Here is a 13596-nt window from a genome sequence, read left to right on the forward strand (position 1 = left end):
AACAACAAATACTTTTAACTATTTAATATATGTTTATTTAAAATTATAAATTAAAATTGATAAAACTATATTTTTTATGCATTTAACTATTTAACATGCTTACATGTTATGTCACTTACCCCAAAACTATTTCTTCCTTTGGCTTAGGTTTTTTAAGCTTTTTGTTCCCACTTGACCCAGCAGGGGAAAATGCCCAGTTTTCTTCATTCCAGCATCCTTCATGATCTGAGCTGCTGCCTTTTCCTGAGCTTCGTTTCCCTGGGAAAGAGAAAGGTAGAGAAAAGTGTTTGGAGTTTTTGGATGGAGCCTGCTATGAAATCATAGTATGTGAGGATAGGAAGGTGAGCAGGTAGGCAGGCATGTGGGCAGCTACATGGTGACACACACAACACCCTGCAAACCTGAATTTCAAAAGACTCTCACTTTGTTAAGGCAAAGAATCTGTCAAGGAAAAACATCAGATTTAAACAAATTAATTGATCTCATCCAGTTTTTTAACCATTCATATTTTCAACATTCTACGCTCCAGGCTTTATTTAAAATTCTACCAAGTGTCCACGGTATCCACTATTGTAAAATATAACAATGATTATGTTATTTTGAGTTCAAGAGAGAAAGATGGGATATAAACACATTATATTTTTGTGAACATATTTATATATATTTAAACATCTAGCAGAAAACAGTAATGATTTGAAACGAATGCTGATGAACGTTAAAGAGGAAAGCACAAAAGCAGGACTACGGCTGAACATCAAAAAGACTAAAGTAATGACAACAGAAGATTTATGCAACTTTACAGTTGATAATGAGGACATTGAACTTGTCAAGGATTATCAATATCTTGGCACAATCATTAACCAAAATGGAGACAATTGTCAAGAAATCAGAAGGCTAGGACTGGGGAGGGCAGCTGTGAGAGAACTAGAAAAGGTCCTCAAATTTAAAGATGTATCACTGAACACTAAAGTCAGGATCATTCAGACCATGGTATTTCCGATCTCTATGTATGGATGTGAAAGTTGGACAGTGAAAAAAGCAGATAAGAGAAAAAACAACGCATTTGAAATGTGGTGTTGGAGAAGAGCTTTGCGTATACCATGGACTGCAAAAAAGACCAATAATTGGGTGTTAGAACAAATCAAACCAGAACTATCACTAGAAGCTAAAATGATGAAACTGAGGTTATCATACTTTGGACACATCATGAGAAGACATGATTCATTAGAAAAGACAATAATGCTGGGAAAAACAGAAGGAAATAGAAAAAGAGGAAGGCCAGACAAGAGATGGATTGATTCCATAAAGGAAGCCACAGACCTGAACTTACAAGATCTGAACAGGGTGGTTCATGACAGATGCTCTTGGAGGTCACTGATTCATAGGGTCGCCATAAGTCGTAGTCGACTTGAAGGCACATAACAACAACACAAAATGTCTAACAGTAGGAGGTGCTATGGCAAGGCTCATGCGATTCTTCATATAGCTCTAGGCCAGGGGTGGAAACCGAATTTTTGGTCTCAGAGCCACATTCTGAGATGTGTTTTCAGGACCCACTCTATTCCTGTGACTGTAAGGTGTTTTAATTGTTTTTATTACTGATTTTTAAATTCATAGAATAATCAAGTTGGAAGAGCCTGTAAGGCCATGGAGTCCAACCCCCTGCTCAATGCAGGAATCCCAGTGAAAGCATACCTGACAGGTGGCTGTCCAGCTGCCTCTTGAATGCCTCCAGTGTTGAAGAGCCCACCTCCCTAAGTTGTTGTAACCCATCCTGGGACCTGCTGCTGAAGGGTGGGAAATAATCAGTCCCTTCATAGGCAACCTTCCAGGGGCCACCTGCTGGCGGTAGGTGTGGCCAGAGGTAAAAAGTGGGTGAGGCAATAGATGTGACTCTTGTCTTTGTACAGTAGGCTGCATTCCAGCTCTGCAAGAGTCAGAGGATTCTACATCCATCCCCCCCCCACACACACACAGACACAGAGAGAGAGAGAGAGAGAGAGAGAGAGGGAGAGAGAGAGAGGGAGAGAGAGAGAGAGAGGGAGGGAGAGGGAGGGAGAGAGGGAGGGAGGGAGGGAGGGAGGGAGAGGGGGGGAGAGAGAGGGAGGGAGGGAGGGGGGGAGAGAGAGGGAGGGAGGGGGGGGGGAGAGAGAGGGAGGGAGGGAGGGAGGGAGGGAGGGAGGGAGGGGGGGGAGAGAGAGGGAGGGAGGGAGGGAGGGAGAGGGAGGGAGGGAGGGAGAGAGAGGGAGGGAGGGAGGGAGGGAGAGGGGGGGAGGGAGGGAGGGAGGGAGAGAGAGGGAGGGAGGGAGGGAGAGAGAGGGAGGGAGGGAGGGAGGGAGAGAGAGGGAGGGAGGGAGGGAGGGAGAGGGGGGGAGAGGGAGGGAGGGAGAGGGGGAGGGAGAGGGGGAGAGAGAGAGAGAGAGAGAGATACCGACCATCCAGGCAGGTAAAATCACTCAAAGACAACGTGAAGCACAGTCTAACGTGGCCCTGGGCCTGAGGATTACTAGCCCCACTCTAGGCTGTGGCCACTGTTCTTTCTTGGGCTGCTGTTGGAAGACAGCAAAATTAATACAGCAATAGTCATTGTCTATATCAAGACATTCTAAACACATGTTTTACATACCTCTGTCAACGTTGGCACGCAGGGACGTAAGCATGCCTTCTGACACCAGAGTTTTATACAGAGCACCCTTACAAGCTCTCTCAGATTTTCTTGAGCCACAGGTCTCTGTCTTTTTGTTATAGTCACTGTCCTCTGTCTTGACCTGTTCTGGTAAACTTTGTGGTATTGTCTCTTCCACTGGGGTTAGCGGTTCCAATTTGATGATTTTGGGTACTTCACATGGCAGTTCCTTGTTCTCTGTAATGTTAAAAAAATCAGGAGGCTTTGATTCTTTGGTGGTCTCTACACATTTTCCCTTCAACACTCTTTTCTCTTTTGACTTCACTTTTTTCTTTGGTAACTTTGTGTCCAAGATGTTTCCCTTCGTTGTTGAGGAAGGGCGGACTTTCTTACGAGACACTTCTGTGAATCTCTCTGCCCCCCAGTCCCCTTTTGCAACGGCTTCAATAGTATAAATGACACTCTCAATGTCTGACTCAGAAGATTGCCTTTTTTTGCAAGCCTTCTTAGGGGTACATTTTTCAAGGGCTTGCCGGTCCAGCTTATTTTTCTTCTTCCTTTTTAACTTTTCTGGCTTGCTTAATCCTAAAGTGCTGAGGTCAGCCATTGTCAGCTCTTGGGAATGGCCTACAGGATCCCTTGCAGTTGTACTGTCAGGTCCAACTAATGTTGTGCTGTCCAAAGCAGGATCTTCAATGTGACTACATCTTGTCATCTCTTCAGATGTTCCAGTCTTTGTCTTTTCATGCTCTTGGTCCCTAATCTTTTGAGATTTTTCAATTTTTATTTTCAACTTCACTGGTTCTTCAGTTTTTACCTCCTTGGGCACTGCCAGGGCTTTGATGATCCTAGATGCTTCTAGTTTTGTCTTTCCAGGTTCCCTCCCTTTTACTTCCTCTGATGCAAGGCACATCTGAAACAAAGGTGGAACATTAATTCCATTTTCCTATTTAATGTTCTGAGAGCCAGTATGATATAGTGGTTAAGGTGTTGGACTACAACCTGGGAGACTAGGGTTGGAATCCCCACACAGCCATGAAGCTCACTGGGTGACCTTGGGCCAGTCACTGCCTCTCAGCCTCAGTGGGAGGCAATGGTAAACCCCCTCTGAATACTGCTTACCATGAAAACCTATTCATAGGGTTATTATAAGTTGGAATTGAGTTGAAGGCAGTCCATTTCCATTTAATGTTAGAAAGGACAATGTTGTCCAAGAGTTTTAAGAGTCATTCTAGAAAAAGCATCCCCATTCTTGGCAGTTCTACATTACACAGCCTGTATACTTGTAGCAGGATTACTAGAGACAATGGGGCATACATCCTATTTGCACCATATGATAACCCTCATTTTCATTGTTCTGCGCTCTTTGGAAAGAGGAAAGGATATAAATGTGATAATTTAATAAATAAAAAAATGTAGATAAACATACTTCAGTGTGAATTTGTACTAGATCAGGTTACTAGGCAGTGAATTGTGAAGTGTACACACTTCCGTGACATTTTGTACCAGCCTTAAACGAAGTCTGTTGACATGTGTGGAAAATTTACCATTTATTTCAGTATTATCTGGATCAAATTAATATGAGCTCTTGGGAAAAATTAAACATATATCACATATTAGCTCTCAAATGTATTCAGTGCTTGCACAATGTCTTTTCATGTATCTTACAAGCATAAACTCTAGTATAAGAGGATAAACTCTGGCAGATGCTGTCCTTCTGGAAGAGCTTCAGTATGCTGCATTTCAGTGCTCACCTAAATTATCAGTTTGGTCTAGAGATGTTGGTGTTTTGACATTCCCAAGAAGAAAATGTACAAAAGTAATTACAGAGATTATTGCTCCAGAGCCCAGCCTCCTCCTATATTATGAAGTTCCCAGTTCCTTTTACTATTTCCTCAAGTTAGTGAGTAAACTTAATTCTAGTTGGCCACGGCTGTGGTCTGTCTCTGCACTACTTCTTGTGGAAACACAGTGCTGTCCATGTGGAGCCATCTGCCTCTCCTTTCCCTGGACATACCCTGCTCTGTCCGTGGTGTGAGGTCAATTGTCCTGAAGTACTCACAGGCTGGTCTACCAGAGAATTTGTGAGCTGCTTTAGGCCAGGGGTGACTTAACCAGTGGCCCTCCAAATGTTGTTGGACTCCCATCAGCCCAAGACATGATCGCCAAAGGTCAGGGATGGTGTGAGTTTGAGTTCAGCAACATCTGGAGGGTCACAGATTAGCCATCCACACTTTAGGAGCTATTGTCATAAAAAGGGGGCGTGGGATGAAGCCAGGAAAAAAAGGTGTGTACACTGGCAACATAGAGAGATTTTGATTTTCTCCCCAAGATGCCTAGTGAAAACAGGGCTGCATATTAAGGTTATTTTCATACAGCTGGGGTGGGGGTGGGGACCTCAGATCCAGGGGCCAAATGCAGCCCTCCAGGCCCCTCTTCTTGACCCTCAAAACTCTCCCTAGGCCACACCCCTCACAGGTGTTCCCTCACACCCTCAGCGTTTCTGCCTGGCTGGTAAGTGTCCTTGTACTCTGATACAGCCTCTTGCTTGTCTGGATGGAGGATAGAGAGGTGTGCGTGCAGAAACTAGCCAATGGTACAGAGGTAACATTTGCTTTCATTGCTCCCCCCACTGTTGGCTCTGCCCCCACCCACTACTGGGATGTGGTCCTCAGAAGATTGCCCAGAATGGAATGCAGCCCTCAGGCTAAAAAAGGTTCCCCACCCTTGCTTTACAGCACAATAAATTTCTTGCACAGGATCTAGCCAGCTTCTTCAACATAGCACTTCTGTTTGAAGGTTTATTTTCCAAATATTGCACTTGCTTGGCACTACTGCAAGTGTAGCAGCGTAGGTAAAGGCCACAATCCAATACAGAGTTAAACGTTGATTTAAGTGGTCTGAAGCACACTTATGTTCATATTGAACTGTGACAAATATCTTCTTAAATTACAACACTTTAAGAGAAGTACTTGAGAAAAGTGGTACTTTCTTTTAAAGTGAGGTTGTCTTCTTAATTTGACAATAACTTTTAAAAGCAATACTGCCATGTAAGCCATGCCCTTTGTGATCCAGTGAACAAGAATGTACACGTGAAGGAATTTTGCAGAGAGTCTATTTGCTTTCAGCTGGTATCGGTTCAATACAAAGCCCAAATGTCATAGATGCCTTTACAGAGAACACAAAATATACATTCCCTATATTATTAATTTATCATTATTCAAATAGAAGCGAAATGCCTTGATCTGAATAGGGGTAGAACACGTGTAGTGGAGAGGTTTTTATATTACAAAGACCCACTGAGAAGCAGTGATCCCACCCACTGAGAATACAGCCAGTTCTTCAGAACAGGCCCATCCTTAGTTCTCCTTCTTGATCTTTCTAGAGAATGATGGAATGTTGGGGACTGGCTTTTATATAGACAGATAACTCTGCTAAGTGTGAAATGTGGTTGCATGAGTGTCATGGGCTCCTATTGGATGATTCATGTTATATCACCAGCAAGAAGAAACACAACTCTCTCACCATTTTGTACACCATTTTGTGCACTTTACCACTGAAGATGTAAAACCTTTTTTTTAAAAAATGTGAAAAATATTTCATATCCTCAGTGTTACGTACTGCCCCAGTGTACTACTTCATCCTGAAGCTAGCAGCTCTTTTCCTATATTGGTTCTACATCGACTGTGCGGCTAATGGTTAGACAAGGCAACTCTTGATTCTTGGCACCAACATGGTAATTTACGGTTCTATAAACAACAATGGTAATTATGACTGTACTACTGCTCTGCTTCCCAGACCTTGGCAACCAGCATCATTCAGCTTCTCTTCCCCAAATGCACCAGTAGTAATTAAGCCACAGGATTTTAATACTACCTCTGCCAACTGAAACAATGCCGATGTCCCACACTGCTTTGTTAATTCGGGAGGACCTGAATGGGATGTACTTGATGAAATCTAAAGTAGAAACAAAGAAAGTAAGGGGTGGGGAAGATAATATCACAATGTCACTGATAAAAGTTGTGCCTTCAAGCTTAGCACAAAATGTCAAAAGGAAATTTCAGATTCCACAATTGCATTTGGAAGAGCAATTTGTATGCTGGGGATCCAAACAGAGAACCATTATATAAAGAAATATTATGTTAACTAGTGGCCTTCTAGAGAGCACCAGAGTAATGCTTTCAAGTGTGACATTTAGTTCCTGGGGTAAATATTAATGAATCAGGCCATCACTACAGAGACTGTTAAAAAATAGGGCAAGTGTTTCTTCTGGTGTAAACAGATATACCTTCATTGACTTTCTGACTTTCAATTTAATAGAGTTATATCAGTTTATATTACTGGAAATCATGTCCACATTCCTTACCTTTGCATGTATTTGACAGGCTAGTGACAAAATGAACTAATTTACAAGTGTGATTCTGTAACATGGAACGAGGTATTTTGGCAAAAATAAATTGTTTTGCTCAGCAGTAATATATATCCTTGTGCTGTGCATAGGTTACAAGAAGCCCTGCTTTCTCAACTTATTTAGGGTTTAATGAATACATAGAGCAGAAGGAACAGGATCATGGCAGCAGGCCCTGCCCCCCAATCTGTACATGTTCAGATGAACGTCATGCAGACATGCAATGGAATGCACATAGATTGGGTTTGGCCAAGACTCCTTGCCACATGTACTCACCTGCATGCTATCAATATATGAAAATGATCCAAAGAGTTTATGTTCCACTTGATAGCAAGGAAGTATTTATGATGGTTTATAAAATGTAGAAGTTTCACATGTCTTCTACACAGAATGTGTGACGGGACACCAAAGGATTCAAACAAAATTTAAGCATAAATATGTCAGCAAATGTCAGCCTAATATCACAAGTGTGCGTGTACCAATTTAAAAGGGAAAGTAGTGGTCAGGTTTGCATGGTTGTTCTCTTGCTTGTGGTTTTTTCCTTGCATCCCAATCATCATCGCTTCTGCTCAGCTGAAACAGCAAACATGTATCTGGACAGTCTAACTCAGTCTTCAACAGCTTGGTGCTCTCCAGATATGTTGGGCAACAACTCCCATCCAACAGACCTGATGGGAGCTGTAGTCTAAAATATCTGGAGGGCATCAAGTTAGCAAAAGCTGGCCTACCTTGAGAAAAAGTGGTAAGGGGAGGAGTTGTGGGGGAAAGGAGCAGATGGGAGAATATTTAGCACCCCTCTTCACTTCTTAGCGGCATCCAAGGCTCCCAGACCCATGTTTACAATCACATTGATAAGTTTGTTCCTTAACCAACTCTTCATTAGTTCATCTGGCATAAGGTGAACAAATTCTGCAGTAAATCTTTACTTGGGAGATACATTCTTCACAATGGTTGCCATGTTAACATACCCCTTCAGAGTTGCAACATTATGTTCCCTGTCTGATTTCTAGGAAATGGAGGGTATGCTACAAAAAAAAAAGGTTAAGTTCTGATGGAACCTATGGGACACAAAGTCACTTCTCATGTTTCAGGAAAGCCAGTTCCCAGCATTTCAACAACATGCCAAGCAAACATTTTCTGTCCCATTTAAGGGGAGATACAAGTACAGCAAGAAACACCTGCCTTGAAGCTGTGACAAAGGCTCTCAGTTGGCAGATTCTGTATAGCTATCTCACTTTCAACCATTACAGAAAAGATAGGACTGACAAACTGTGAAAATGTGGAGACTTGGCTTTTCCTATTATATGTAAAAGCATATCTCAAGCACATTTATTTCTGAATTATGCTTATAATTTCATTTGTATGTGAAAACAAAAGGTTACAAGAGATCTTTGGATAAATTCCATGTTTTATCTGTACAGCTCCTTGTGTTTCAACACCTTTTGCTAAAAACACTTCTGTGCCAATTTTCTGCAGTCAGTATTAATTTCAAAATGCTACTAATATATATATATACTATTTTAATACAAGAAAGGAGCTTACCTCAGCCAACTGGAAGAGTGCCGACTTCCTATTGTGCTTTATAGGTTCAGGACTCTCCAGCTATGAAGAAAAGGATATGCATTTTAAAACAAAATGCTGAGAGAGACTCTTAAGTATGGGTGAGGCAGACAGGCAAGGAGACAGTTGCCCTTTGTGACATTTTAGTTTGTCAGTATCCACATAAGCTAGTGCTGCTGGCATAGTTGTCCTAAATGTCCTAGGATTTTATGTAGATTCTGAGATTCCACAAGATACAAAGGCATCTTTGCACATCATTCTACTACTTGATTTAGTCTTATGGTTGAGCAAGAAAAGAAAGGACACCTTTAGGATGAGTCACATCATTTGTTTTAACTGGAAACAAATGTAGCCACTGGGTAAAGAAAGACGTGATAAACATACTGGGACTACAGTGAAGAGTGCCATGCTCTACAGTAGGGCCCCGCTTACCGGCGCTTTGCTTTCTGGTGTTCCACTAATGCAGCGGCTTTCAATTCCCCACTTTAAAGCTAGTTTTGCGCTTTTGCAGCATTTTGCGTCATTTTCACGCAACGTGCCCATTATTCTCAATGGGTTCTGCTTTACGGTGATTTCCGCTTTACGGCGGCAGTCCGGAATGGAACCTGCCGTATAAGCAGGGCCCGCCTGTATAATGAACTGTGTATATCTGACAGGGGACTTTTATTCCTGAGCTAAAGGTTGTCCATTATGAATGACACATACACTTGATGGTATCATTCCTTTCACAAAGATTCAATATTATTCTCTACTGCTGTGAAAGGATTAAAAAGAAAAGGAGCATATGAAGAACACCCAGGCTGAACAAAAAAGCTGTCTGGGAGAGTTGCCAAGAATCCCCAGGCATACTGGGCCTCAGCACAATGAGCATTATCACACAAGATGGTTGTGCTGCCGGATTTTTGCATGTTTACCACCACTGTACAGTTTTTACTGCAGTTTGCAACAGACTGCCTACTATTTGAAAAGTACAGCAATACTTCTCTCAGTGGGAAATTTCAAAATGCATGTAGGGGGTATGAAAGTGTGGGGAGGAGGAGGATAATTTTGGCATACAAAATGTGCCAAAGATGTACTGAGGAGATGATAGCTTTGTACTAATAAAGGACAGTAGAGATAAGGATTTCAGATACCACAGACGGTTGTGCATTTCATTCTTGAAATCTGAAAGGAAGTACCCTGCCATATTCAGGATGAAAACCACCTATTCTTTGGCAAATAAAAATGTGAGTCATTGTGCTTAGTACTGCTTGGGCTGACACAGCTCTGCTGAAAAAGTTCAAGATCGTTTCTATCATTGAAGTGTCTTCAGAGCTCTCTCCCAACTCTCTAATCTGACAAAAATTATTGTATTCTACTTCCAAATAAAATTTAGCTTAGCACAAAAGGACTGTCTTGTATTTCCATATAGATCTAGAGTGATTTATAGCAGATGGATTATACATTCAACATTCCAAGAGGAAAACCTCATATATATATGATAAACCTCTTGTTCCATAATCCCGTTGATAACAAATATTGTGGATTGTAAAATGATGAATATGCTATGCTAGAGTTTTCACAATATATTCCCAGACGTTCATTGAAAACTTGTAAGATTTTTTTTGTTCAGAAGATACACAATGGTTGACACACTGGATAAGCTTCCTTGGAAAATACTATGTCCCGCTATTCATTCCCACATATCCTCTCCCTTTCTGCAAAGTTTAGTCAGCTCCTTGATATACTGGAGAGCTGAGAGTCCTGAAACAGGAAGACAACTAGAATGCAAGTGACAGAAAACTCACTGGAAGTCTGACTAAACTCATGTAGAATCTTACTATTGCACCTGTTCTGTGGCAGTGATAGCAAAAAACTTTTTTTTAACCACCATTACATCTTCAGAGCCATCTGAACGAGAGTTTCCAGGTGGTCCAGAACTTGTTGCAATCTGGTCCGTCTGGAGATATCAAGAAACCTTCAAAGGCATGCCATGATGTATTTGCAAGGCTCTTTGAGGATAAAACTGCTTGTATCTGCTGTGACATGGAGACTACAATTGGAGGACGTTCTATAGAGGTATCTAGAGACCTGTCTGATCCTAAATTGATGGATGGGTTTCAGTTGGTACGGCCAGAGACTGTTGACAAGGTGCTTGAAAAAGTTTTGCCTACCACATCTATGTTCTTTTTCTTGGCTCACCAAGAAGGTGATTCTGCTCCTATATGGATTGATTCCAGAAGATGGTGCTGGGAGACCACCGATTGACTCTTAGGCATTTATGCTATGGGTAGAGGATCCTGCAGTACTGCCCCATTTTTTAGCATCTACACCTGGTATAGCACAGTGGGGAGGACAGCCTGGCTGGGAGTCCAGAGTCTGTGAGTTCAAATCCCTGCTCATGTCTCCTGGGTGTAAAGGGCCAGCTAAGGATCACCCCAGTGAGTGGCTCAGGGGTTACATGCCCTGCCACCTGTGCAGCCGTGGGCAACTGCATAGTCCCAAGGAGCCCAGTTGACCCCAGCTGGCAGTTGCAGACAAGGAAGGGGCTGGCTTGTGCAGCTGTGGCAAGCTGAGCAGGCCCTAGCCAGCTGGGGAGGACTAGCCTCAGAGGGAGGCAATGGTAAACCCCCTCTGAATACCACTTATCATGAAAACCCTATTCATAGGGTAGCCATAAGTTGGGATCAACTTGAAGGCAGTCCATTTCCATTTTTAGCACCTACATGAAGCCACTGGGTGAAGTCATCCAGAAACTGGATACCAAGAATATGCGAATTTCACTCAGCTCTATTTCTGTTTTTCATTTAATTCAGGTAAGGCAGTGGAAGTGCTAAAACACTTCAATGTTGTTTAATTTTCATTATATTTTTAATTGTTATGACAATGTAGTATTTTGTTGTACATTCTGTTGTTTCTATGGGTTGTTAAACTGCCTTGAGTACAGTGATGTAGGTAGACACTATGCAAATTAAAAATGAAGCGAAATTAAAATGAAACAAGGGCCAGCAAACAGGCTCAATCCAGGTAAGTCAGAAATTCTGCTGTGAGAAGTAACTACATCCTCCCCCCCCCCAGGTATTTATTTATACATGATCATGACACAGAGAACAGATATGGACAAACAGCTGAAGCTTCCTTAACTGTCTCTGCTGCAGTAGTTCCCACTGATAAGAGAAGTGCTCTCTAGCAGAATTCATAGATGCTGACAAGACATTGGGGGCTCTCTGAGGTTACTATCATTTTCTGGAATATTGCTATTCAGAAATACTTTCATTTCAGAATGACAGTTTTTTAAAAAAAAATAAACTCAAGTTATCTTATTTGTGCCTTGAATAGCCACATTATATAGTCAAACTAAGGGGGATGAAAAACATAGCTAACAGAAAAGATGAAGCTATCTCAGCATTTCATTCCCTTTAAGTCTGTCTATAATGTAGAGATTCAGCTAACAGAAGAGATGATGCTACAAGGCTGTATTGTACAGAGCCTCAAGTCTATACAAAGGATGAAAGACAGTTGATAAGTATGATTCCTTCCTAACCCAAAAAACAGGGGTAGAAACAACTTTATGGCCAACACTCCATGGGCCACTTTGACAGGTGGGTGGGGCTGCCCCCTGTCAATTCACTTGATGTCTTATGTCAGGTGATTCCCAAACTGCTCCTGCAAAAGAAAAATCCTCCCGTGAAGCTGTGGCATGAACTTTCCCATATGGTAAAGGTGGCATAGTTTTTTGTCCCAAAAAGCATTATAGGCCAAATCCAGAGGCATGGAGTGCCATAAATTCAGAGTCCAGCCACAGTCAAGACTGTGAGTCTGAGGCTGCAGCCTGGTCTAGCTAAGAAGCTAGACCAGGTGTAGGGCTTTGAGCCTGTTGCTGGAGATCAGGAAACAACTGAACCCAAGGCTGAGGAACATGACCTCCCAGAAGAACCTCTTTTATCTAGCGGGCCAGAGCCTGGATCCTCACGCCCACCTTCCCCTGAGCATGAGGAACCAAACGCTTTGCACTAGGACCTCACCAGTCCAGTGGTGGAGAGAGCTCACGAGGCATGAGGAAAGGTAATGGAAGAAGAGTGTCCGACTTCATGTCAGGGGCTTGACTCTTTAATAACCTAGAATAAGTCATCTTGCCCCCAGCCTTGCCTTGTCTCCTCCATGGGATCCAACACTGGACCAGGACAAGACACAGAGGGCCTAATCAGGCCTGTGGGCAAAAGGTTGCCCACCACTGCCAACAAAACCAGTTCCTTTGCTTAAGAAATGTAAGAACTTCAGAAATACTAGTTGTTGTCATTAAGAAAAAGGATGGGAATCATATAGGTATGATTCCTTTGTCGCCGATGGAAGGAGCTGCCTTATATTGATTTAGATCATGGCTCCATTTATCCCAAAAACAGTTTGGGGTGAGTTTTATGTTTTGTTTTTTTGTATGTTAGAACAGAGGAGCCAGTATGGAGGGAGACATAGATAAGAGATTTGGGGGTGCCTCTGAGAAGAAGGATTTTGTCTTTACTAAGGCGTTTTGATCTTTCCCACCACCCCTTCCTACATTAAGAAAGCGCTTAACTGAGAGGTGCCTTGGCTTATGCAAACTGATTTCATAGCCTCTGACAAGTACACTCTTCCTCCAACAAATGTCTGCTAGTTACTCAGTGAGAATAGAGAACATGCTCTGTGTACACTCACAGCCACTCTTTTTTGTACTATTACATTATTTCTTGCACAGCTGAGTCTTAGGCACTGAAAGAGGTTCTAGAGCTGAGTCATGAGAAGTCCTACTTCTAAGGAATGGGTGAAAAGGAGTAAAGGGATGTACCAAAAAAAGGGGGGGAAGAGACTGGGGAGAGATCAGAAAACGAAAGCGAAAAATGGGGTAGGGGAATAGTGGAAATATGGCAAAATGAAGGTTAAAGAAGGATTAGAGGCTAAGAACAATATGTAGGCTGGAGGAGAGGCAATGAGAGGCATCAAGGGCTCTGCTTTTCTGCCTGTTCTGCTCCATCCACAAAGGTTCTAG

General features: G+C 42.4%; 1 protein-coding gene across 16 annotated transcripts in view; it reads right to left on the reverse strand.

Moving 5' to 3' along the window:
* Positions 1–13596, reverse strand: part of BBX (BBX high mobility group box domain containing) — a 215088-nt gene that overhangs the window by 30790 nt on the left and 170702 nt on the right. For all 16 annotated transcript variants that reach the window (XM_061628132.1, XM_061628125.1, XM_061628127.1 and 13 more), the window contains 4 exons: positions 8577–8636; positions 6503–6583; positions 2627–3539; positions 120–258 (listed from right to left, as the gene is read on the reverse strand). In XM_061628132.1, coding sequence (XP_061484116.1) covers positions 120–258; positions 2627–3539; positions 6503–6583; positions 8577–8636 — 1193 coding nt within the window. The remainder of the gene's footprint in view (positions 1–119; positions 259–2626; positions 3540–6502; positions 6584–8576; positions 8637–13596) is intronic.

Source organism: Rhineura floridana, chromosome 5 (assembly GCF_030035675.1).
Source record: "Rhineura floridana isolate rRhiFlo1 chromosome 5, rRhiFlo1.hap2, whole genome shotgun sequence".
Classification (NCBI taxonomy): Eukaryota; Metazoa; Chordata; class Lepidosauria; order Squamata; family Rhineuridae; genus Rhineura; species Rhineura floridana.